The sequence below is a fragment of the Balearica regulorum genome, chromosome 19 (assembly GCF_011004875.1).
Source record: "Balearica regulorum gibbericeps isolate bBalReg1 chromosome 19, bBalReg1.pri, whole genome shotgun sequence".
In the NCBI taxonomy this organism is placed as follows: Eukaryota; Metazoa; Chordata; class Aves; order Gruiformes; family Gruidae; genus Balearica; species Balearica regulorum.
In genome coordinates this window covers 9,761,750-9,784,279 of record NC_046202.1, presented here as the reverse complement: position 1 = coordinate 9,784,279, position 22,530 = coordinate 9,761,750, and the positions used below count along the sequence as shown (strand labels likewise).

General features: G+C 38.5%; 1 protein-coding gene across 5 annotated transcripts in view; it reads right to left on the bottom strand.

Moving 5' to 3' along the window:
• The window catches only part of GTF2I (general transcription factor IIi), a 78,473-nt gene that overhangs the window by 5,718 nt on the left and 50,225 nt on the right, over positions 1 to 22,530 (bottom strand). For 4 of the 5 annotated variants that reach the window (XM_075771548.1, XM_075771550.1, XM_075771549.1 and 1 more), the window contains 18 exons: positions 21,062 to 21,245; positions 19,222 to 19,280; positions 15,361 to 15,432; positions 14,473 to 14,656; positions 14,095 to 14,153; positions 11,914 to 11,985; positions 11,233 to 11,416; positions 10,670 to 10,728; positions 9,884 to 9,967; positions 9,316 to 9,411; positions 7,874 to 7,939; positions 6,847 to 7,030; positions 6,195 to 6,247; positions 5,170 to 5,280; positions 4,315 to 4,398; positions 3,306 to 3,489; positions 2,188 to 2,216; positions 694 to 759 (listed from right to left, as the gene is read on the bottom strand). In XM_075771548.1, coding sequence (XP_075627663.1) covers positions 694 to 759; positions 2,188 to 2,216; positions 3,306 to 3,489; positions 4,315 to 4,398; positions 5,170 to 5,280; positions 6,195 to 6,247; positions 6,847 to 7,030; positions 7,874 to 7,939; positions 9,316 to 9,411; positions 9,884 to 9,967; positions 10,670 to 10,728; positions 11,233 to 11,416; positions 11,914 to 11,985; positions 14,095 to 14,153; positions 14,473 to 14,656; positions 15,361 to 15,432; positions 19,222 to 19,280; positions 21,062 to 21,245 — 1,830 coding nt within the window. Of the gene's footprint in view, positions 1 to 693; positions 760 to 1,771; positions 1,933 to 2,187; positions 2,217 to 3,305; positions 3,490 to 4,314; positions 4,399 to 5,169; positions 5,281 to 6,194; positions 6,248 to 6,846; positions 7,031 to 7,873; positions 7,940 to 9,315; positions 9,412 to 9,883; positions 9,968 to 10,669; positions 10,729 to 11,232; positions 11,417 to 11,913; positions 11,986 to 14,094; positions 14,154 to 14,472; positions 14,657 to 15,360; positions 15,433 to 19,221; positions 19,281 to 21,061; positions 21,246 to 22,530 lie in introns of those variants that run through there. The other variant, XM_075771552.1, reaches the window with a different exon arrangement.

Here is a 22,530-nt window from a genome sequence, read left to right as displayed (position 1 = left end):
TCGAATGTTTTATCTTAGTTTCCCAGTTTCTTTGAGCAACAGTTTATTCAGTCAATTGCAAAAGCCTTTCCCACGCTACACCAACTTGGGATACACATTTTTAAAAGGACTGTGAACATTTAAAACTCTATCAGGTCAAAAGGAAGTTGCTCAACTACATGTACTATAGCTATTCATAGCATAAAGCTACGTTCTCCATTCAGACTAAGACAGGTGATGTGTGTGCAGTCTGGCCACAGACTAGCAGGGGTTGCAGAGCTGTGCAGCGGGCAGAAATTCCACTGAGACCCCATTCTAGGTTCTTTCATGTTACAGCAGGCAAACTTCACTTGGCTGAACGTCTATCTGGCGCAGACACACACATACTTTGAGTTAAGCGGACACCAATAAATGGATACTGAATTGGCTTTATATATCGCCCCTACTAATCCTTCTTTTCAGCTCACTCATCATCTGCAAAAATCAAATCAAGGAACACGCCAATGACACAGCTTGAAGGAAAAAATGGCTTTCTATTAATTTATTAATATTTAATAGCTATAAAAGTCACTGTCGCACACCATCTGTCAAAATAAAATGGCTCATCATGAGCAGCGCATACCCAGGACATGACTACTAATATCATCTGCCAGTAAGATCGAGAACTCCATACCCTACCCCTTCTGCAAGGACACACGTCACGCTCTGCATCACCTGGTAGTACTGGTGCTGCTGCTGATGCTGTTGGCGGTGTGTCTGCTTCAGCTTTTTCCATCAGCTCTAAGATTAGACATGATCACTGTTTAACTTCACAATGAAAATGGTCCCACATGTAACACAAGGGCAATCTTACTTCTTGAATCTGCAAATCCTGAAACTTGTCGCATAAACAGGTTACTAACACTTGTGATTGAGCTGCAGTTCAATACTTTTTGTTACAGAAAAAAACATTACCTATCTTGCCTGCAAGCACCAAAAATTTCAAGTTCTCACATGTTCTTCAGAAGAACAATAAAGCATCATACCTACATAAGCAGCAGGCTCAGAGACTTTCAACCATTCACCTTGGTGTCTATCAGTATCAGATCATTCTGATCATAACTAATGGACAAGGATACAGCACAAAAATTCATGTGCTCGATGACCAATCTGCTGCTCCAGTGATGGAAGATGATCGGGTATCTGTGTTGTTCTTATGCAGCATGTTGGCTAGCCTCAGCCCCAACACATGCTGACAGTTACGCTGGACAGACAACAGTTTAATAGATTCTTTAATTTCTAATTCCATTTTCTGGAAATACTATTGCACACTTATCTGCCTGGAAGGTTCCCTCTTACAAAGGGATCTCTTTCCCACCTAAGAAGGTGTGCCTAGGACTGGTGAGCCGGTCAGTGTGAATTACTAGCTGTAATATCTTCCTGAGAACACTTCATACTTGCACACTTCAGCACATTAGCTGGAATGTACTGGTGGCTGGATGCAAATGAACAAGCTCTGGGTCACTAGGGCTCAGGCCAGGTAAGTCAAACTAACGACAGTAGGTTACTTAGCCTCTGAATTTCTAATGTGACATTGGCTCAGAAAGAACATGACACAAGGGCACTGTACTGACAGCGTTCTGCAGTTTGTTTTTTCTCTTAAACATAAGATCTAAAAAAACAGGTCACAATTACCTTAGGCAACTGAAAATGCTAAGACCTTCCCCCCCACCCCCAAACAATTTCATTAACACGACCAAATTGGCCATGGCACTTCAGGTAATTACACTCTGCCTCTCTAAACTGTTACAGTATCAGCAGAATGCAGAATTGTTCATTGGAACACAGTTGTGCAGCTACTGGAAAGTTCTTGCTTATTAACTGCTACTGTGATGGATCCGAACCTAAAATGTAGGCACTCCCATGTAAGTCTGTTGCTCAGTCAGGGTCCTAAATCTCTTTGGGACTCTGCAGCTGAAAAATACAAAATCAGTATCTTGCATTTTCATATCAAAGTTAATGCTAATCTTATACTGTTCTGTAAATTTATCACACTGTTCTCAAATTAATTGCACATTCATGTTTAGTCAGGAAATCTTAATGAGACAGACAAGAGTGATACATAGAACTTAACTGCTGTGGAACCTCTGCCACTAAGCCAAAATATAGAAAACAAATCTTGGCAAGTTACAAAAATACAGTTGCCATCAGTGTCTCATAAATACTTACGATTGTTAATCACAAGTCCTGGAAATGGTCTGTAAAAAAAAATAATTAAAAAAAATTACTGATTCTAAAATATATTGCATGGGGTCTCCCTCCCAAGGCAACCTCACCTAACCTTTTGTAACAGAGGTCATGTTAAAAAATGAACAGGAGGTTGAACAAAGCAAAAGGAACCATCATGGCAGCTCTTGGGCACCGTGGTTTGTTCGCTAGCATTATGAAATGTAACATACGCAGAAAGATCTCAGTCCTTCTCTGGGTCACCACTAATCAACACGGTAGTAACCTCTTCTTCAGAGCTCAATTAAAAGTATCAAGCAAGAGTCCTTTCAGTTAAAACACTTCATGATTAAGGGTTGAGAATTCAGACACCTTAGTAAAATATATTTAAGCCATTTCTCTCTCTAAAGATAAACTGAAACTTTTATACTCCTGTGAAGCAGTCTACGATTTGAAGTCACACAAACTGATAAAGTGTTATTTTCAATTCCTGAACTCCTCCTTAGTATGATTCCAAAGTTTCATCTACTTTGCATCATGCAAACAAATATACTTTGTATATACCTGAGTGTGTGTGCAAATGTCTATGGAAATATATGCATACAAATAAAATTCACTTATATTGTAATTGGACAATATTGTATTTTTAAATATTGTAGATAAACTCATTTTGTCGGGAAAAAAAACATTTAATGTGGATTATTAACACAACTGAAATATTTAAAAATATGAATAATAATACTACTACAAACATACTATTTACTGTTAAGAGCCAATAAGCTCTGGACTTGTGTCAAAACTTGATCTTATCAATAGGAGAGCAAGGCCCGCAACACTTTAGGACTCTGTTATATAATATGAATAGATTCCAACTCAAAAGACAGCTTGCTGTAATAATGCAGTATTAATAATATGCCCTTTGTCATACCAAATTGGACATGTCCTCTAAAGAGTTACCATCTTCATTCATGCTATGAACGTCTGGGCTTCATTTGACTTGACAAATTGTTTCCACTATGCAAAGATGTACTGCAACTTCTATTCTTCCGATTCTCAATTTATTCAAGCTACAGGGCTGTCCTCACAACATCTGTATAGTCTAATCAATGGCAACTACATACCGAATGACAGTAAATTTGATAAACTCCGCTGATTCCAAAATCTTCCTCATCGAGCTGATTTCCAGGTAACTAGGAGCTTTAAACGCCACGCCTGGAGGCATCCCATCCACCACCACACAGCCAGGGTTGATAGTGATTTTTCTGTATGGGACTTTCACAGGAAAATCCATACCAATGGCTTCACCTAAGTGAGAGAGGTCATGTGCATTTTCAAATCTACACATTACATTGAAGACAAAGTCCTCAGACAATTACGAAACTAAATGCAAATGCAAGCTTTCTACCAGATCTCAAAGTATGAAAATTCACTTGATAACAAAACCGTTACAGTGTTAGAAAGAGATGTTTTGGATTACACTCATAAACATTACTAGGAGAGTGTTAGTTTCAACATCAACTCCAACTCTGACAGCTCACCAAATAAAGAATCTAGATTCTGTTTTTACTTAAAAAAGGTGTAGAACAGGATTATCTAAGAAAATAGCTACATGAAGGAAAACAAAATGTTTCCTGCAATGCCACGAAAAGCAATGCAACGCAGCACTAGTGAAGGAATCTCAGGTAAAGAAACTCAGGTCATTATTGCTGCACAATGCAAATACAAAGTAAAAGACAGAAAACTATATGCAGCAAAAAAGTTAAGTTGCATTTTTAAAATCACTCCAGTCCCAAGTACTGAGAGGTCAGGATTATGAAGCCCTAAGAAGAGTCATGGATTGCCAGCAAAATAAATATTTCATCCATGTTTTCATGGAAAGAAACAGGAAGGGCAGGGGGGACAATGACAAAGCAATCTATCCTCAGGATTTCTTGTTTAAAACACCAAACAACCTACATCACTTATAAAGGATTCTTTTTGAAGTCAAAGCACAACCTTCATATACAATTCTCAAATTTGTTCAGTTTAATGATCATATATATCATCCACTCCGATGATTCTGTAACTTCAGTATGAACAACATTAATTGCATTCACACCTATGTAAAAATGGGGAGTAAGAAGCAATTACCAAATTTCCGGCTAAAAAGATCATTTACTTGCTCTCTCAATTGTCTGGCCTTTTCCACTTTTGACAGTCGCTCACTTTCATCATCTGGAAGAAATTGTTAGAATAGCATCAGAATTAAGCAGATTTGTTTTTTCCCCTGAAGCTCGTTTATCATTGCATGTTTACTCAAAGCAGGTATAGCCCAGTCCTTCAAAACAGGGGCTGTCTTTGTTCCTACTTTTACCAGTAAAATAGAATTGGAGAAATACACAAAAATAGATGGTTGTTAAGAAATCTGTGAGAAGCTTCCAAGTATTTACGTAACCAACATTAGACTTAGTGTCTAGAGATGATTTTGTAAACTTAATCTAAACCCATAAATTATGTTTTATTTTCTTACAGTACATGCCATGGTGGGGAAAGGTAAAAGCTAAGTGGCCATTCAATGGATGGCCATAGCATGCAACGTTCCTCACAGTTTCTAATGAATGTAATACATGCCCGAGAAAGCAGTAATCAGTGTTAAGACAAAGCAGTTCAGCCTCCATGGCGATTCAATTCAGCCTGAGTACTGATCTCTTGAAGTTGCCAAGAAAACTGCAAATCAATATTTAATTTATTGCATGAGAAAAGAGGGAAAAATGTGGGTATTTCTCAACTAGGGGCTGGACCAAGAATATTCTGGAATAGATACCCATGGGTGTCAGAAAACATTTAACATCCCAGAAAAAACAGAATGCTAAATTATGCTCTTTGTTGCCTGTACTTTTATTTCAGTGAACCAGCTTGACTGTAGGAAAAAAACTTCATTAGACTAAACAAATGTCATGAGCAATGGAAGCACGAGTATGATGTGAAACCAGACAGTATACACACCTGGTATAGTTACTTGAATGATGTTAAGGTCTTCAACACCTGCAGCTGTGTTCACCACTGTGTTTGTCGTGGTGCTTGCTGTATTGGCGATATTAGATGAATTATTTTTTCCTAAAGTAAGAGAATTAATTTAAAAAACATTTGTAGAGAGCCCAAAATCTTGAATGTCATATATAAAGAAAATATTGCAAAATAGCAGATGTTTTCAAAGTGGACCTGGTTCCATTTTCAAAAAGGGAGCAGCTTCCAATAAGACATAATAACTGAAAGTACACACTACTCTGCCTTTCCAACCCAAGGGGGGAAAGAGCTAGATTAAAGATAATGTTAATCTTTACCTAGCTGGTTTTCTAAAAAGATTATTAAGGAAAGGAAAAAAAGAGTATGTGGAGCATCTATTTTGGTATTTTTATTAACAGAAAAATCACAGCACTTGCAGTTAATTTAGTAACACCCACTGATCCATGTGTTTACTGCGTGCATTCACACAAGAAATCCCTTACAGTTATATTTGTGAGCCACACTACCCAGTGGTACAAACCAGCATAGTTCAAGTAACTCAGCAGAGTCTTCCCAACCCAGAGTAACAGATAACGATATGACTCAAAATATTTAATCCGTGACCCACCCGACACAATTTTGTACTGGCTATCTGCACTCCGATCTGTGGAGCGCTTGACATTTAGATGACCTACATATTAGGAGCAAATAATCTACCTCTAGACCTGAATTACTTCTGTGATTCACACGTTACTTGTTACATTTTGATAAAAGATACTAAAGAAAATATTAAAGGCATTATTATTGTGAATAACATAAAAAATTTAATACTCCCTTGCTAAAGCTATTTTTAAATTGTAACTGGTATGTGCTTTTTCCATCTTAAAAAACAAATAAGCAAGCAAACAAAACACACTGTAGAATGAATCTTTCAGGAATTCATTAACACCACGCAGCTCTCCTAATCTGTATTTAATCCTTGGAAGAGACCGTTATCTAGAATGTTAAGCAGTTGCAAAACTCACTTTGGGGGCTTCTAGCAGAACTTTCCTTAACAGCTGCCTCAAACATCTCTGGCCTGCAAACAGATCAAACACGTAATACAACACATATAGTACAATAATAAAATTACATTCATTGACATTAAAGAAAATGCAATTTTCTAATATTAATTTATTAAGGACAGGAACCAAGCGATATCCTCTCAGCCAAACAGCCAAGAATGCAATGGCTGAGGCTCTGCAATTTCTCTTGCCGCTGTTTCTACACTGGCCCATGGTTATCTAAACCTATTCTAGACAAGAAAAGCAAATTCTTACAACCCACAATACATGAATCTCCACTTCTTAGCTCTTACTACACTGTGAGCAAGCTGTATGAGCAATCCATGAGTGCTCTGCGCAGCAGGAACTAAATCAGTCATGTGTTAACTGAAATGGGCTAAGAAATCCAGACTTGCTCTTCCTCCCGAAACTGATTGTGAATGTCTTTCAGAACAAGGAAATTACTCTATCTTGCTCCACCTCTACAAAGTTTTCTGACCATTTCCTCATTTACTAAAAATATTCCAGTGTGTATTTTATAGAGTAATTTAGCAACTTGGCAACACAATTTCATTTTTTTGTCTACATTTCAATTCTCATGGAATAGGTTATCAGAGACATATATGAGTCTTACTTTTTAATAATGAATTTTATCTTAGCTTTGTTTCTCAGGATCTTCTCTAGTCTTGGAATTCCAAAAGTAGAAGGTCGGCGGAATGGCACCCCCTCGGGCAGTCCTTCCACGTAGAAAACCTCCGGGAAGGACTCAAACAATGCAAACGGCACCTTCACTGGTTCAGTCAGCCCCAGCGCTTCCCCTGAAATGCAACAGGGCAAATAAGCTACCAGCTAGGTAATTCATGTGTCTGCAGAAAGGAAGACCTCAGGTATAAATGGTATATAATAATCAACACATACAGACTAGATTAGGTGGAACCAGCAGGCTTTGCCTTTTTTGGTGGCAGCTATGAGTAGGCAGGAAGAAAATTAACAGTCTCAAACAGAACTCATTTTGTTGCAGTAAATCTGATCATAACTTGTAGTTGAAAACTAATAAATTTGCAGCTGGCTCATGCCAGTGGCTTGGTGAGCATACAAGACTATCCCATTTGTACTCCACTTTGTTACAGGCAAGGCATTCTGCCTCCGCTAAAGAACAGCACCAAGGGCAGGGGAAATTAGTGTTCTTGTTCCAAAAACTGCACTCAGAAGAGTAACGAGAAGTCATTACTTCCAAAAGTCATTAGCTTCCAAACAGCCTGTGCTAGAAGTAGGGCTGGGATACAATGGAGCACGTCTCTCCAGATACATCCAGAACGTATGGAGTCATGCAGAGGCTGAAGTCATACAAAGTCCCATTCACAAGCAGAGTGAAGGAAACTTAAAAGATGTGCCAGGATGTGGAGTCACTATGTCTCTGGGTCATTAAAGAAGTAGTAATCCAGCCACAACTTCTCCATTTCCAAGCCCAAAGAAAGTAACTAGTGGAAATGTGACACACAATTGCAAGCAACCTACATGAGAATGAACTCAAATGAGGCATTGCCGGGAGTACACAAGGATTGCAGGACCTCTGGAATAAACATGTGAACACATCTATCATATGTCTGACTGCATGCTCATAAGAAAGACATTTCAGTAAAAAGAATCAATAAACTTACCACATTTTTCATTAAAAAGATTTTCGACTTTCTGCTTTAAGTCAGTAATTTTGGCATTCCACGCCTCTGCCAGGAGGAAATTGGAAGAATTAAATCTACACGCACACAACGGATCAGTCCTTGAAGAATATTTTAATAGAAGTTTAATAAATTATTATGCTTGATAACCAATTCACTATGACAGTAAGATGTGCAAAATGGCTATCATCATTCTGCAAATGGCACAGAAACATTCTGCTGCAGTTTAAACCTGTATCCACATGAATCCTTGTCCTCCTAAAGCTTTGAAAAATACTGCTAACTAAAGCAAGGACTATGAAAATTGAAATTAATCTAAGAATGACCCAAATTTACAACACCAGACAACATAAAAATTGCTGATCTGAATCAGTACCCAAAATGTTGCAGACTAAAGCTTAAAAAAAAAAAAGCCTAAGGTGTAACAATAACAAGCAAGTCCAAGAAAACTGTACACAACTGTGAATATGAATACTGTCCATGCCAAAAGGAGCAGTCTTATATTAATTCTAAACTGGCTCAATAATTCCTTTGTTTCAGATTGTATGACCACATGACTCAAAATAAAGCATGGGGGACAAATACAAAAAAACAAACAGCAAACTCCTGTATAAATACAAGCTAATAAACTCAGAATGTAAGGATGCTGGGGGTGGGGGGAAGGTTTAATGAGACTTGGGAACCGCTTACAGTTACTCTGAATACAGTCATTCATCTCACTTGACTATGAGGAATTTATCTGGGTTGCAAATTGACCCTGTGTCTAACGCAAAGGTTTCTGTGCTAGAGCACTGCACAGCCAGGCCTGGTCCTCCATGGCTAAAAAGCTCTGGCCAATGCTCACGAACACAACTACGTGGCTTCCAGTCCTGTCTGGCTTTTCCTCTGTTGATTTTCCAGAATGGACGATTCTATAATGGTGATCTTGCAAAATCAGCTCCGACAGATCATGGCTTACTAATACGAGTTCAGATCCTTCCCAGTTCCCACATACCACTCGGGTATCTGCACAGTGATGCTCCCAAGTTTGTGGAGCGCTTATTAAATGTCAGCATGATGGCAGATCTCAGCTGGGTTTATGCATGGTGGTGGTACTGTGCACCAGATAAGTCCTTTCACAGTGCTGCAGCACTGTGAAATAACCGAGCAGCAAAAGTCTAAAGGGACTGACTCTGACCCCAGGTCAGTAAGATCTAATGGGCCCATGCTGCATTTGTACAGCATTCTCCATACATCATCCAGGATTTCTCTGATGCAGGTTATTCTATATGATGAACAACTGAATGTACATGAAAAGAAGAACGTCAGTCATTCACTAACTGTAGAATAAAACATGAATTCAAAATAACCCTGATATGTCATCACCAGAATTTTCAATACCAACATTAATAGAATGCATGAGTGCTAATTCCCACGATATTTACCAAAAGAAAACTCTCTTCCTCGTGGCTTGAAACTCATATTGGACCCATTGGTTTGAGAATTAGTTCGAACATCTGTTGTTTGTGGTTTATTAGGACCTGTAAAAAGACATTACATATATGCATGCAGACAGCAGAAGCAAGTCATCCTATGAAAATGATGCATCAAACTTGATTATTAAAGAAAACTTAACTTCCAAATCAAGAGTAGAATAAAAAACCCCTTAGAAGTTCTTCTAGGGTTGTATTTAAGCATTCGATACTACCAATCACGTTTCATTTCTCTGCTCAGGACTAGATCAGTTCCCACATCTCTGCTTGGCATAAAAGACCCAAACAAGCAGTCAAACTCCAACATTTAACATAACTGTCATTGGCACAGAATCCAGTATTAGCCAGAAACAAAAAATAAAACCATTTCTATATGAAAGTGTATCTAGAGCCCTGAAATGAAACTGAGTTTACTATGTGAGGTGCATGTATAGGTTAATTATGGGCTATGAAAACTAAGAACAGAAAACATTTGAAGAAGAGAAGAACATTAGAATATTTAATGATATTTCTTCCATACCTTCTTCAACAGTAACTTCAATTTCTGGGACCTTTGAATTGCCTGCAGGACTTCGTGACCTTTTTGAACTCTTTGGACTCATTGCTGGAAGTCAATACAATACAAGGTATAATACACAAACCCTATATAATGTATAACATGCACAGCGAATGAAAAAACAGCTGAATTCCGAAAATTCCAACAGACTGAAGAATCGCCTGAGTCTGTACTAAGTACAGTCTGCATAGTAAAATCTGAACAATGCAGTGAGGCTCACAACCTTAAAAAGTAGGTTTAGTACTCTTGTAAAAAGCAGGTATCCCACCCAAATTTTCATGCCACTAATTCAGAACAGAAGACTTTCTTGTTTCTAAGCATGAGGGACAGCTTTGGTGCTTTTTATTCTCTAAATAACAAAATTATTAACTTCTTAATTTTTTATAGACAAACTTAAAAGACTTTCTTTTTTATTCTTTTCTTACAAATCTTCATTGGTATTTGCTTCAGTTCACAGCAGTAAGTAAATAAGGTTTAGGCCATTAATAGCAAAATACAAGTTGTTGAAATTGGGTAAATTCTATTTTTTGTATTGGAATAGTCTTAAGTAAAAAAAAAAAAAGCAGATAAATTTATGTTTTGAGTAACTTTTTCAAATAACAGCACATTTAGAGGCTACTATGTTAGATCATCTTAAATAATGTCTTTTGTTCGCAACACCGTATTTTTCAACCACAAAGATCTCAGTCTGCTAAGGAAGCAGAAAGAATTTATGAATTGATGGCAGAAAATAAATACTTAATCGCTTACCTTTAGTGTTTATTTTACTAGCCAGTCCTGGAGGCAAATAGGAAGTGACAAGCTCGGGCCTAAAAGTTGAACAGAACACAATCCAATCAATTATATATGCGAGAAAAAAAATACAGCAAAATATTACAAATTTGTTGGAATTCTGTTGAGTTCCAATTTACGTAACATCAGCTCTCTATGATAAAATTCTGCTAGAACCATGGGTGACTCTCCATCTACTGTAACCACAAAAGTTAAAAACCATAAAGCTACATTTTCTACTCTGTAATTTTCTTCTGGGCTTATTTCAAGAAAAAAAAAAAACAGGAGAAAAAACAAAGAAGCAAAAAAGTTTCCAGGTACAAGGCCATTTTTTCCCTAGATCCTTTATGCATGAAACATGCAATTTATACATCTACATAAATTTAATACGGAAAGTATATCCTTTTATGAGATAAAACATACGTGCAAAATGTTCTGTTTCATGGAAACAGAATTTAGGTAGCATTTAAAGCCTAAAGTTGCTGGGAAGAAAATCAAGTAACTTCAAAATCAGGAGAAAAATAACTGAATTACAAACATACTTTTTAACAACAAATTTGATTTTGCCACTCCCACGGACAATTCTTTCAAGGCGTGGAATTCCAAACCATGTGGGACTCCGGAAGGGGATTCCTTCTGGCAAGCCTTCGACGTACAAGTACTCGGGGTTTGATTCAAATACAGGATAGGGAACTTTCACTGCCTCTGAAAGCCCCAGAGCTTGGGCTGAAAATAAAGATTTAATGATAGTTTACACACTCAAATGGGTGGTATTTTATCTCAAGTGATTTTAAGAAGCTTGGCCTACAGAAGCTCTGCTACTCAGAGATAATTAAAAAACCCAAGAGAAATATTTAAATAGATTTTCTATTATTTTCTGTAGAATAATAGTGATGTCATCCATCTTGTTACAGATAACACCTAAGGCTGCAGTGCCTAATCATTTCTTCTGAGAACTTTTTCATCCAAAAGCTTTTTGTGCACGTATCATCATCTCTGTCACGCAGCTGGAAAAGCTACGGCCTAGGATGTTGTTATAAAGTCATTTATGCCAGTTGTAGGGAAGAGTCAGTAAAAACTAGGTGAGAGGAATCAAGATTTCCATCTCTGACCTAGCACATTTCTGATGTTTAAACAAGTACAGCACAATTTAAAACTCTTTTTACAGATGAGTTTTAATACACAGCAGCATTCCAAAACAGTTTATTTAACATGTAACTTACCAAACTTCATATTAAATATCTCTTCTACTTGCTTTCTTAGCTTTGTGATCCTGACGTTCCAATCTTCTTTGACTGAAAACCAGAAATGGATTTATGTCAGAGTATTCCCCAGTTCTAGATAAAGACGTCCATTCAAACATGTTTTTTTCAACACAGTAACTTGTAAACTGTAAACACAATCACATCTGAATAGACAAGGACATTCAATGAGTAAGGATTATTAATGTCAGCTTAAATGATACGTGTAATTCCCTCTACATAATGGAAAATCTGTTTAAATGTAGTTACAAATTTCAAATGTTGCCCCTAGTGGGAGAACTTATTCTTCAGAGCCTTTAGAGGCAGGCAGGAATTATTCTAGTGGCTTTTACGAAGTTGGATTTAATCAATCATAGTGCATAAGAATAACACTCTTTAGAACAGAAGATGAGGATGTAAAGTGTGCTTTGCTAAACATTTTGATCAGCATCAAAAAAACCCATCTTCAATCTTGTTCTCTATGATAAATAAAAGTAAATTATAGGAGTGCTAACTGGAGCAGACATTTTGTAGCTCAGGTGGAGAAGAAAGGAAAGGACAGTAGCAGCAATAAAAAGTACTATGTTTCTGACATACAGCGTAATTCATTACTTTTCATCATAACCCACAAATAACAACTAACTGCTACTGAGCTAATACTGTTTAGAGTTGTGGAAAGCATGCAGGAAGGAAACTATACAGAAATTGTTTCCAAATAATATTTTTGATTAACAAATTACCTGACCTTCTTTATTTCTAGCTTCTTATACTGTCATGGCAAGATGCATTCATTTTTTAATTTTTTTTTTTTTTTTTCCAATCTGGCTTATTTGACCCATTTCACAGGCATTTAACGCCTGCACATGTGCTTACACTTAGACATAGGTTGTAGTCTCACTGGCAAAGGAATCAGACTGACTAATTTACTTAAAAAAATTAAAATGTTGTTTACAGACTATCTTTTGAGGGCACCAGTTTGTTACTTTGCAACAGACTGATATTTTGCTTAAAAAAAGTCTAATATTCTTTAGCAACATAAAGTACAGCATCTGCAGTAAGAAGATCCTCAGCCTTTGCCTGAGAAAACGGTTTTCACTGGGCTCTAAGCCCAAGAGAACATTTGCTGTGTTTACCTGTCTGCCCCTGGTAAGCTTGGTGGGCACTGATAACACCAGACTCACCTATACGGTAGTGAAAAATAGAACTAGTACAAAAATGAAACGTTATTCTGAAGATTCAAACAGTCTGAGTCACTGCACGTCAGTTCTTTCAGAAAGAGGATTTTATTAGCTGTTTTTTCACTGCTATTATTGGCACCTGCTGTTATTACTTTATTATCAAATTGCCAGTTATGTTGTCAAATTTGACAACAATTGGCGTTTTGGCAACAAAACAAACCAAATCAACCCTGCTTTTTCCTTCTGCTCCATATTGAACAGTCTTTTCTACTGAGCTACCCTCTTGCTGAATAGGATCCTTTTCCTAAAATCCAAACAAAATCCACAATACATTGTGATGGCATAAGACAACTATTGATTACATGATTATTAAGTAATTTTTTTTTTTTTTTTTTCTTCCTGCAGAGAGCTCAACACAATTATTTCCTGAAGATGCAAGTTTGTTTATACAGTGAAATCTATGTGGGGAAAAAAAATCTAGTGAGCCCTGGGTCTGGGTTTGTGGTACAACTACTAGCAGAGTCATACTCTGGATTGTACACTTCTGTAGCAAGAAAGTATCAGTACACCAATTCAGAGAAATCGATCATCTCAGGAAACAAAAATCCATCTGGATTCTCTTCCTGTGTTAAAGGCATTCCAGGTTTACAAGGAGCCATTACAATTCCTTACCAACAGAGCAAAAAAAGCCCAAAGTCAGCTGTGAAATGCTAAGGGGCTCCAGAGCTTTGAGTCAGGCCAGGATAGTAACCCCACTTCTCCTGGCTGTCAAGGTGATCCAACCTGCTATTCCACGAGAGCTGGACTGCACCACAATCCTGAAAGCCATCCATGTTCACAACGATCAATTTATTCTCCTCAAACCCCATAATGAGTGTCTCAGCACACTCACTACAGAAGGGTTACTTCTTGAAAAACGTATCGATCCCAATTTGTGACCCCACCGATCACTTCCACTCCCCCTTGGAGACAGCGCCTGTCTTACCTGGGGTGTTCGACCTGGGCTGAATAACTTCGGTTGAAGTGAGAGTTAGCAGCTCCGGCCTGCAACCAGAAAGTGAATCATCTGCCCATTCTTGACACAAATTAAATACTGCTACTTACTATGCCTTGAATTGAAAAGTTTGGATTTTTCTATTACGTATTTCACACTTGTGAACATGCTACAAAGATGTTTTGGAAGACTTGTCTGGATTGCAAATACCCATTTGATAATGCAGAATATTTAATCTGCCTGTTTGGTAACTAGAGACCAAACGCTTCATGACTTAATGAAACCAGCTCGACTACACAAAGGGTGTTTGTTTGGCCTCTTTCTTAAAACAAAACAAAACCATGTTTAGGCATTAAAACAAACACTTACCTTTTGATCACAAATTTTATTCTGTTGCCCACTTGAATTATTTTTTCCAGACGAGGGATTCCATACCAGGAGGGACTCCTAAAGGGGATGTTCTCTGGTAGCCCTTCAACATAGAGGTCAGCAGGATGGGCCTCAAATTTCTGGTATGGAACAGCTTTAGGCTCAGCGCTCCCCAGGGCCTCGGCTGTTAGAACAAAACACATCCATTAACTGGACAGTTTGGCCATCAACCCTTATCAAAAGCTAGCCAAGCTACCAAATCGTCAGGCTATTGCAAGTGTGATCATAGAACCTGGGACAGTGCAGGATATCTAAACCCAACAGAGTCCAAGTCTCAGCAGATCAAAACCATAAAAATTTACCATATAGTAGCATGCTGCTATTGGGCAGGCACAATGCTAGACTGGACACTACTGGGTTCCTCACTGGGGCATAATACAGTAGTTTTAGCCAAAGTTTTTAATCTATTATAGAGCACCATGCAACATTTTATTCTAGCTCTTATGAAGTTGACTTTTTTATATCGGAGAGAACATAAAAATTCACCAAGAAAAGTTCTAATACTGATTTTAATGATACTGCAATGGATATAAATAAGTAAATGGTTGTTTTATTCACCATCAAAGGAAAACTAATCCAAATAGGAAGGAATTGAGAGCAATTAGAAGAGCTGTACATGTAAGATAATTTTTTTTAAACTAAGAATTTACCTTGTTGTATAAGCAGCAGAGCAATACATTCTTTTTCACTCAACTGCTGGGACTTTAAATAATTGAAAAAAAACTGATCAAAGGTCCCATTCATGCAGATATTGAAAGGAAATACTGACAACAGCCTTCAAGAAATACAAAGCCATAAAGGAAAAGAAAATAATAGTACCGTACTCACCAAACTTTTTACAGAAGAGTTGATCTACCATCTTTCTCAGTTTGGTGATTCTGGCATACCACTCCTCTTTCACTGTATTTGAGAGTGACACAGAACAACATTCCCTAATTATTTTGGGTTTATTTTCAGTTGTTCAGTTTATAGCAGGCATAACCATCCTGCATTTTCAGGTAACCCAGAAAATACAATGCAGAAGGAGTATAGATTCAACTTGGAACTAAGAAAATTAATTATAAAAAATGATAAAATATTTAAACTGTAAAAAATCCATTGAACCAGTGACATCGCTCTTGCTACAACAACACACCCTGTGTACCGGCCTGAAGAATCGCAATGCTTTCATCATCTGCCTCCAGTCTGTGGATCCCACTTGGAGATGGGATTAGTTTTTTTGCCAGTTTCAAATGATCTTGATATTCAGTGCAGAATTTGGTGTGCATATGGGATGAAATCTCACTTTCAAGGAGTTTTCACTAAGCACTGACAACCCTAAAACAAGTTTTTACAATGGCTGCACATAGCAGTTTGCTCCTTGCTGCATATTCATGTTGAAATTCCAGCATCCCATTTCTCCCACTGTTTGTGGACAATATTTTTTAAATGGTTTTTAAAATGTTTCCTTGACACTACATGAGTTAAGTCACAATTCAGACACAGAACCCAACTTGTGGCAGGTATGTAGATTAGCATATCCAGGTCAATAAAACAAGATTAAACACAGTTTTTCCATCATTTTATCACTTGACTATCTTTGCTTATTGCCTGATACACATGCAACTTCAGAATTCACGAGACAAAGTTTTGCACCTGAAGATAGCCATGACTTTGAGGGCTGCTCCTCCAGCAGAACAGAGCACAGTGATGACGCTAGCGCTGTCATATTTGGTAGCAGGAATGGTAACAGCTTTTGTTTCTGTTTTGTCATGCACGCTCATCATTTGGGATTGTGACTGGTACCCCCTGGTAATATGGTTAGCATAACTGACGCCATTTTGTAAGGCAAGATGCCATTCCTGGTGACCAAGTGGGTCATGTATTCGTTGGGGTGTTCATTCTCAGGCCCTGAAGGTCCTGTGAGCCAAGTAGACAAACCAAACAGATTTCTCCTTCCTCTCCCTACTGGCCTCAAGATTCCTGGGCACCAGGCCAATTACTCCCTTCCTCACCAGCCTTGAAGGTCCCAGGCACCTGGCCAGCCCGGTGGTGGTGATGTCCCCAGCATGGAAGAGGGAAGTGGAACAGCACATGGAGCACTGTCTGTAAAATCAAGCAGTCACAAGTCTTAAGGGAGGAACTTGGACCGGAGCTGTTGCTGGACCACCATGACCCTTCATGGCCAGAGACATCTCCACTGTCCTCTGCTTCCTCCGAGGACTGAGTGACCCCTTCTCTTTTATATCATATTTGTGTCTAGATTATGATTGTTATACTGATACAGCAAGCCATGTATAAAGACCTGACCTGATCTGCAGAGGGTCTAGGTGATTAGAAACCATAGGTTAAGTTGTATTAGAAACCCTGTATTACACTACTTCTAAACTGTGCTATACTGATTCTGCTTGTAGAAATTCCATGCCATTCTCATCATAAATTCTATGCTATACTAATCATAATATCCAGTTAAGAAAATAAAGCTTTAATTGTAACTATGATTTAGTGCTGTCATCATTCTGCCAAGGATCCCTAAAAGAACCTGTCTGTCCCCTCAGTGTTGGGTGACAAGGATCAAAGTACTTATCATAGAAATCACTTTTTTATTCTGAATGTCTTTGTGACCAACAAGTGGAAGTTCATCAGTCTTGAACAAGACACCAGACAGCTCCCACACTGTGGGTTTAGCCAGCATGCACAAGCAACAGCTTCTGCTCCATAGCTGCATTGCACCAGATTGGGCTGTCTTCAGAGGCACCTGGTCACACTTCTCCAGCCATGTCCTGATCAAACCATCACTGACTGGTTTGCCTTGGAGCCAGTATCGGTCTTCTCAGGGCTTCAGGGCTGAGGCCATTTCATAAAACCTTCCTGACCACCCTGTTTCCCACAGGAATACAAATGCAAATCATCTTTCTTCTGCCAGTCAAAATACAACTTCCGTATCCATCCCATTCTCCTCTGGCTGGGGGACAAGCTAGCAGGGGCTACGGAGAGCGCAGGATGTTGGACATGGAGCCGCAAGGAGCTGAAAGCAGGGGCTGCTGCTACATAGCTGTCTCCCCTGAGATGGCAGCAGACACGTGGAGCGGCAGAGGAGATGATGAGCTACTGAGAAAGAGGGAATCCAAACAGTGGGAAAAGAAAACCAAGGGACAGGAGGGTCAGGCAGCTGATGCCTTCTGAGCTGTGTTCCCTGAGATGTTATCAACAGCTTTCACAGACGTTCTCTTTTCTCAGAAATAACACAGAGGTCACACGTGAATATACCACCATTACGAATTAGTGAAGACAAGCAACATAAAGTGACTGTTCATAACGCTGTGCCATCAAAATGGGTTACCACTAGTCGTCTTAGCTACAGGGGTTTTACAGAATACGTAATGTACCTGATCTGTCTTCGCAATCAGTATAACCATATTAAATATGACAAAAATAACAGAGAAAAGGGCTAATTTAAAAATCCACATAAGAGCACAGTTAAGTTTAAGACTCAGTCATTAGCCTACCTACTATTTTTATAGTCAAATTCAGTGCTTGAAGGAACAGTAGGTTATTAAGACTCAAAACACTAGGTTAACTTATACTGCAGGAAAAGTTTAATTCCTACACACATATTAAAGAGATATCCTTATGACATAATTTCTTTGCTTAATTTAGATCCTTAATGTTCACTTTAAGTACAGTCTTTGATATACTTTTTACAACAGAAGACTATGAGTATATAATACAAGATAATGGTGCTGCAGTAGTGCAGATACTACCATTTATATGCTTCCATCCCTGTCTGAACTAAGAATTTCTCTGGTATTACTAAAATTTCACAGTTCACCCAGGCTGAGGTTGCCAGTTAGCATTTTGGGGTTGGGAGCAATTTGTTTGCTACCATTGCTTTAGGCATACAAGCTTTCAACACTTGGCTTAATTGGACAATTAAAAAAACACCCTGAAGCCCAAGAGACAGTAGAATACGACTGAAGAGAAAAAACAAGTCCAGGAAAGTAATTCATCAACTAGTGCCCATGCAAAGGCACAATTCTTTCAAAACTGGATATTTTTTTTTCCCCACACAAAACTTTTTTGTCTCAACTTAAGGGGAAATGAGTTCATGGGTGCAATTGTAACAAAAGTCTATGCCTGTAGTTTTGTTTTTACAGTTATTTTTGTTACCTTTGGATGGGTGCTCAATGGAGACAAACATGTAAAAGCATGAAAAGTATTACCGATGGCAAAAGTGGTTAGAATGCATTGTCTTTGCACCATTACGTGAAAATGGAGTTCCATCATCTGAGCAAGTTAGATTCTACAATAATAATTTTCATTATAGCCAGTATGTTCATTACTGCATTTCAGTTAATCTAATTTTGGCAAATACCATAGCTAAGCAATTATTCTGCGATACAGACAGTTCCCTACCCAGTAAACTCGATCAACTATGGAAACGACTGCCTTTTCTCTATAGATATAGAGATCAACGGACACTTAGCTCATTGTTTTTCCTTCTGGCTAGCTGAAGCAAACCAGTTGACAGAGCATTAGTAGCACTGGGCTTCGGTAGCCAGTGGAAAGTTGCTGTCACTCTGTAGCTAAAGAAAATTTAAAACAAGAGGAATTATTTTCAATGTGTTATTAGTAAAAGCAAATAGTAGCCACTACTAGGACTGTCAGGAAATCACACTGTGCTTGTACAACTCACGTTTCAAGACCTACCTCCTGCAACTGGTTTGTCCAACGGTACATCTTCTCGTGTCAAATTCAAAAGCTCATGCCTAAAAGATTGAAGATACGTGCTTCTACAGTGACATACGCTTTGATAAACCAGAAGTTACAGCCTACAGTTACAGCATAGAGTTACCACTGAAGGATCAGAAAACAAAAAACAAACCAACAGGGGACATCAAGATCCCCAACATTAAATTCCAATTAACACCCAAGTATTATAAGAGTTGGTTGGAACTCTACTGACAAAAACGTTTTTCGTGCCTGATACCCATATCCACCTGAGCCATAACATTTCATGGGAACACATAGATTATATTAAAATTATCTCCATGGTCCAAGATGCACTCCATCAGAAACAAAGATCCAAATAAAAAAATTATCCTTTAAAAATGAAAATCTCAAAGCAGATATTTCTGTTTCCCAAATACATCTAGTTTTATCCATACTAGAACAACAACAAAAAAAAAAATTCTGACTTTCCTCAAAGAGCTGAACTGGTTTTTGAGCTGCTCTGGTTACCACACATTACAAAACCGATGAACAGCATAAATTAATTACTGTTAACTAAGACAAATTTAACAAAAGCAGGTGCCAGCATTGCGTAAATATTAAAATCTATGCATAGTGTCTGATTTTAAGTGAGCCAAAAGGTAGATCATCTTCCTCTTTTCTCATTATCTGCAAGCGTTAGGGTGAGAGAAACTGAACAAACACCTCTCAAATTTGGGAATCTAGCATCTGTGCTAAAGGCAGGATGCACACAGAGGCACGGGTTGTCACTGCCACCGATTCCAAGCCTGACCACTGCAATCAGCAGATTCCTATTCACTTCAAAAACTCTTGGATTAGGCCCTACACCACTGAACAATAGTAAAACATCAGCTGTTACTCGCAGAAGCTTCATTTCAACTGTAAATTCCCATCTGTGGTGTGAAACATCACATCTGTCTGAAGTGAGGCACCAAATTACAGAAGTACCCCCCCACTACCAAAGCTGCCTGCCAGTCTGCCGCAGTCATACCCACAGTACTGGATCGTGAAGTGCCCAGCGGCGCTGAGATCCAGCGCTCAGCATCTGCAGATGCCGGCATCTCTCCCTGCATACCCTGAATTCAGGCTCGGTCCGGGTTCCCTTCCAATCCCACCTGCCTTTGCAGAAAGCAATGTCAGGGGTGTTCTAGGAAAGACACCAAGGCAAGAAAGGAGAAAAAGAGAAAGAAAGGAGCCCAGAACAGCTCATGAGTCATGTCCTCCCTTTCAAGGCAGATGATACCCTGCCAGACTAGCTACGGCAGGCCACTGAGCCCTCCAGCAACTGCTATGTCTGTCTAAGGTCTCCCTTCATGTACACTATCTGATCTACCTCCAGATACACCAAGGACACACATCCAACTAAATCATAGGAACCAGTAGCTACTCTGGCCTCAAGCCTGCCCTGAGTGATGCTATATACAGATATGGCCACAGACACCTTGATACAGCATTCCAGCAAGAAAAAAAATAAATCACAAGCTGAAATTTAGGGCAGGATCTTTAGATAGCATAAAATATCCCCAAGTCAATGGCTTTCAACATGTATTACAACCACAGAGATTAAAACAGTACAAAGAAATCTGCCCATGACAGGAAGTCCATAATATTGGAGAGATCTGTTCAGTTCTGATAAGCTGAATTTATCAGAGCGAACATCAACTAATAATTCCTCATTAGTACTGCAAAAGAATACATCGGTAGAAATCAGTTTGGAAGTTCTTGAAGATAAAATGGAGCAGAGTGGAGCCAGCAGAAACAATGAGTAATATAGGGACAAAACCGCAAAATTCCTTACTTTTTAATCACGAACCGGATCCGCTCCTTTGCTAGAAGTATCCTCTCAAGACGGGGAATGCCATACGTGGATGGTCGCCTGAAGGGAATTCCTTCTGGCAGCCCCTCCACATATAAATCTTCCACATGTGATTGGAAGAGTGGGTATGGGATAGACACTGGACCTTTTGCTTTTATAGCTTGAGCTTTAAGAAAAAAAGAACAAAAACATTAGACTAGCTTGTGGCTCTACTCAAATTATGTGTTTAATATCAGTCTGAAAACCATTAAAATTAGCAGCCAGGCAATAACCCCCCTCAGCACATTTAAACATGCAAGCATTCACATATTTGTGGGGGTTTGGTTTTGTTTTATAGGAAAGTCACTCTAATTCACAGTAAACAAGCTGCAGACCTGCATACATATGCAGATTCTCCTCTTTTGCCTTTACTCTGTAAACATTTAATAACAGAGACTGCACCTGTTACAGTGAAGTTTCACAGTATTTTCGTTTTGTTTAATAGCACATTTTGAAATATGGAATTATCTAGACTTAATTATAAACCAAGCATGTTTCAGTTCATTAGCTCTGATTATTACTATTTGTTACTACTATTGGGTTACAAGAGTCATTAATGCCTTGGAAGAGGGGCACACATCCCTTCTTTTGAGTGAATTCCTAAAGCTTCGGTGTGTTTTAGAAATCACTAATGAAATAAACAATACACTTCTAACACCACTGAAAAAAGCACGGCTCTACTAATGAAATCTTTGAAGCAAATGAAAAGCAAATAACAGATTCGCCCACATTTGGAAAATAACCTCAATGTAATTCTTCAAGTTATGAGGACCATAATCATATTGCTACACCTATCAGGCAGGCAAATACTGGAGAATGGCACAATGGTTTGCAAATACCAAGAGGGCTGATTTCTTTATACTCACAAGGGTACGTTAATTTTGTAGGCCAGGCAACAAGAATTCTCTATTACCATCTGACTGGTCTGCAAATAGTTTGGTACAATCTATTGTTTTGCTATGGAAATCAGATGCAAAAAATTATTTGAGGAGAGAAAGACCAGGCTGAGGCCAAATTAGAGTACAGTGATGTTGTGGCAGGGTTTCTGAAAGCAAAAGTACTCAGGGTACCTTTTCAATCAACTTAATGTAACATGGTTCAGACATCAGTGTATACAAAATGCCTACATTAACTCACAAATTCTCAAAAGCAATAAAGCAACATAGGTTTTAAAGGCATTTGGGTAACATACTCTTTCAGCCACTTGGAAGCAGAACAGTTCTAGGTATGTTTATCATAAAACAGAGAAGTTTGGAAAATACTGTATGTATCTTAGTCTCATATTCTGATGAGAACAGATCAAAATTTTAGAAAACTGCGAGAAGAACGGTGTTTCAACCAGACTTGGCTTCAAGTACCAAATATAAGATGGCCAAAACTAGAGACAGGGAATAGATATGTACAGAGAGGGA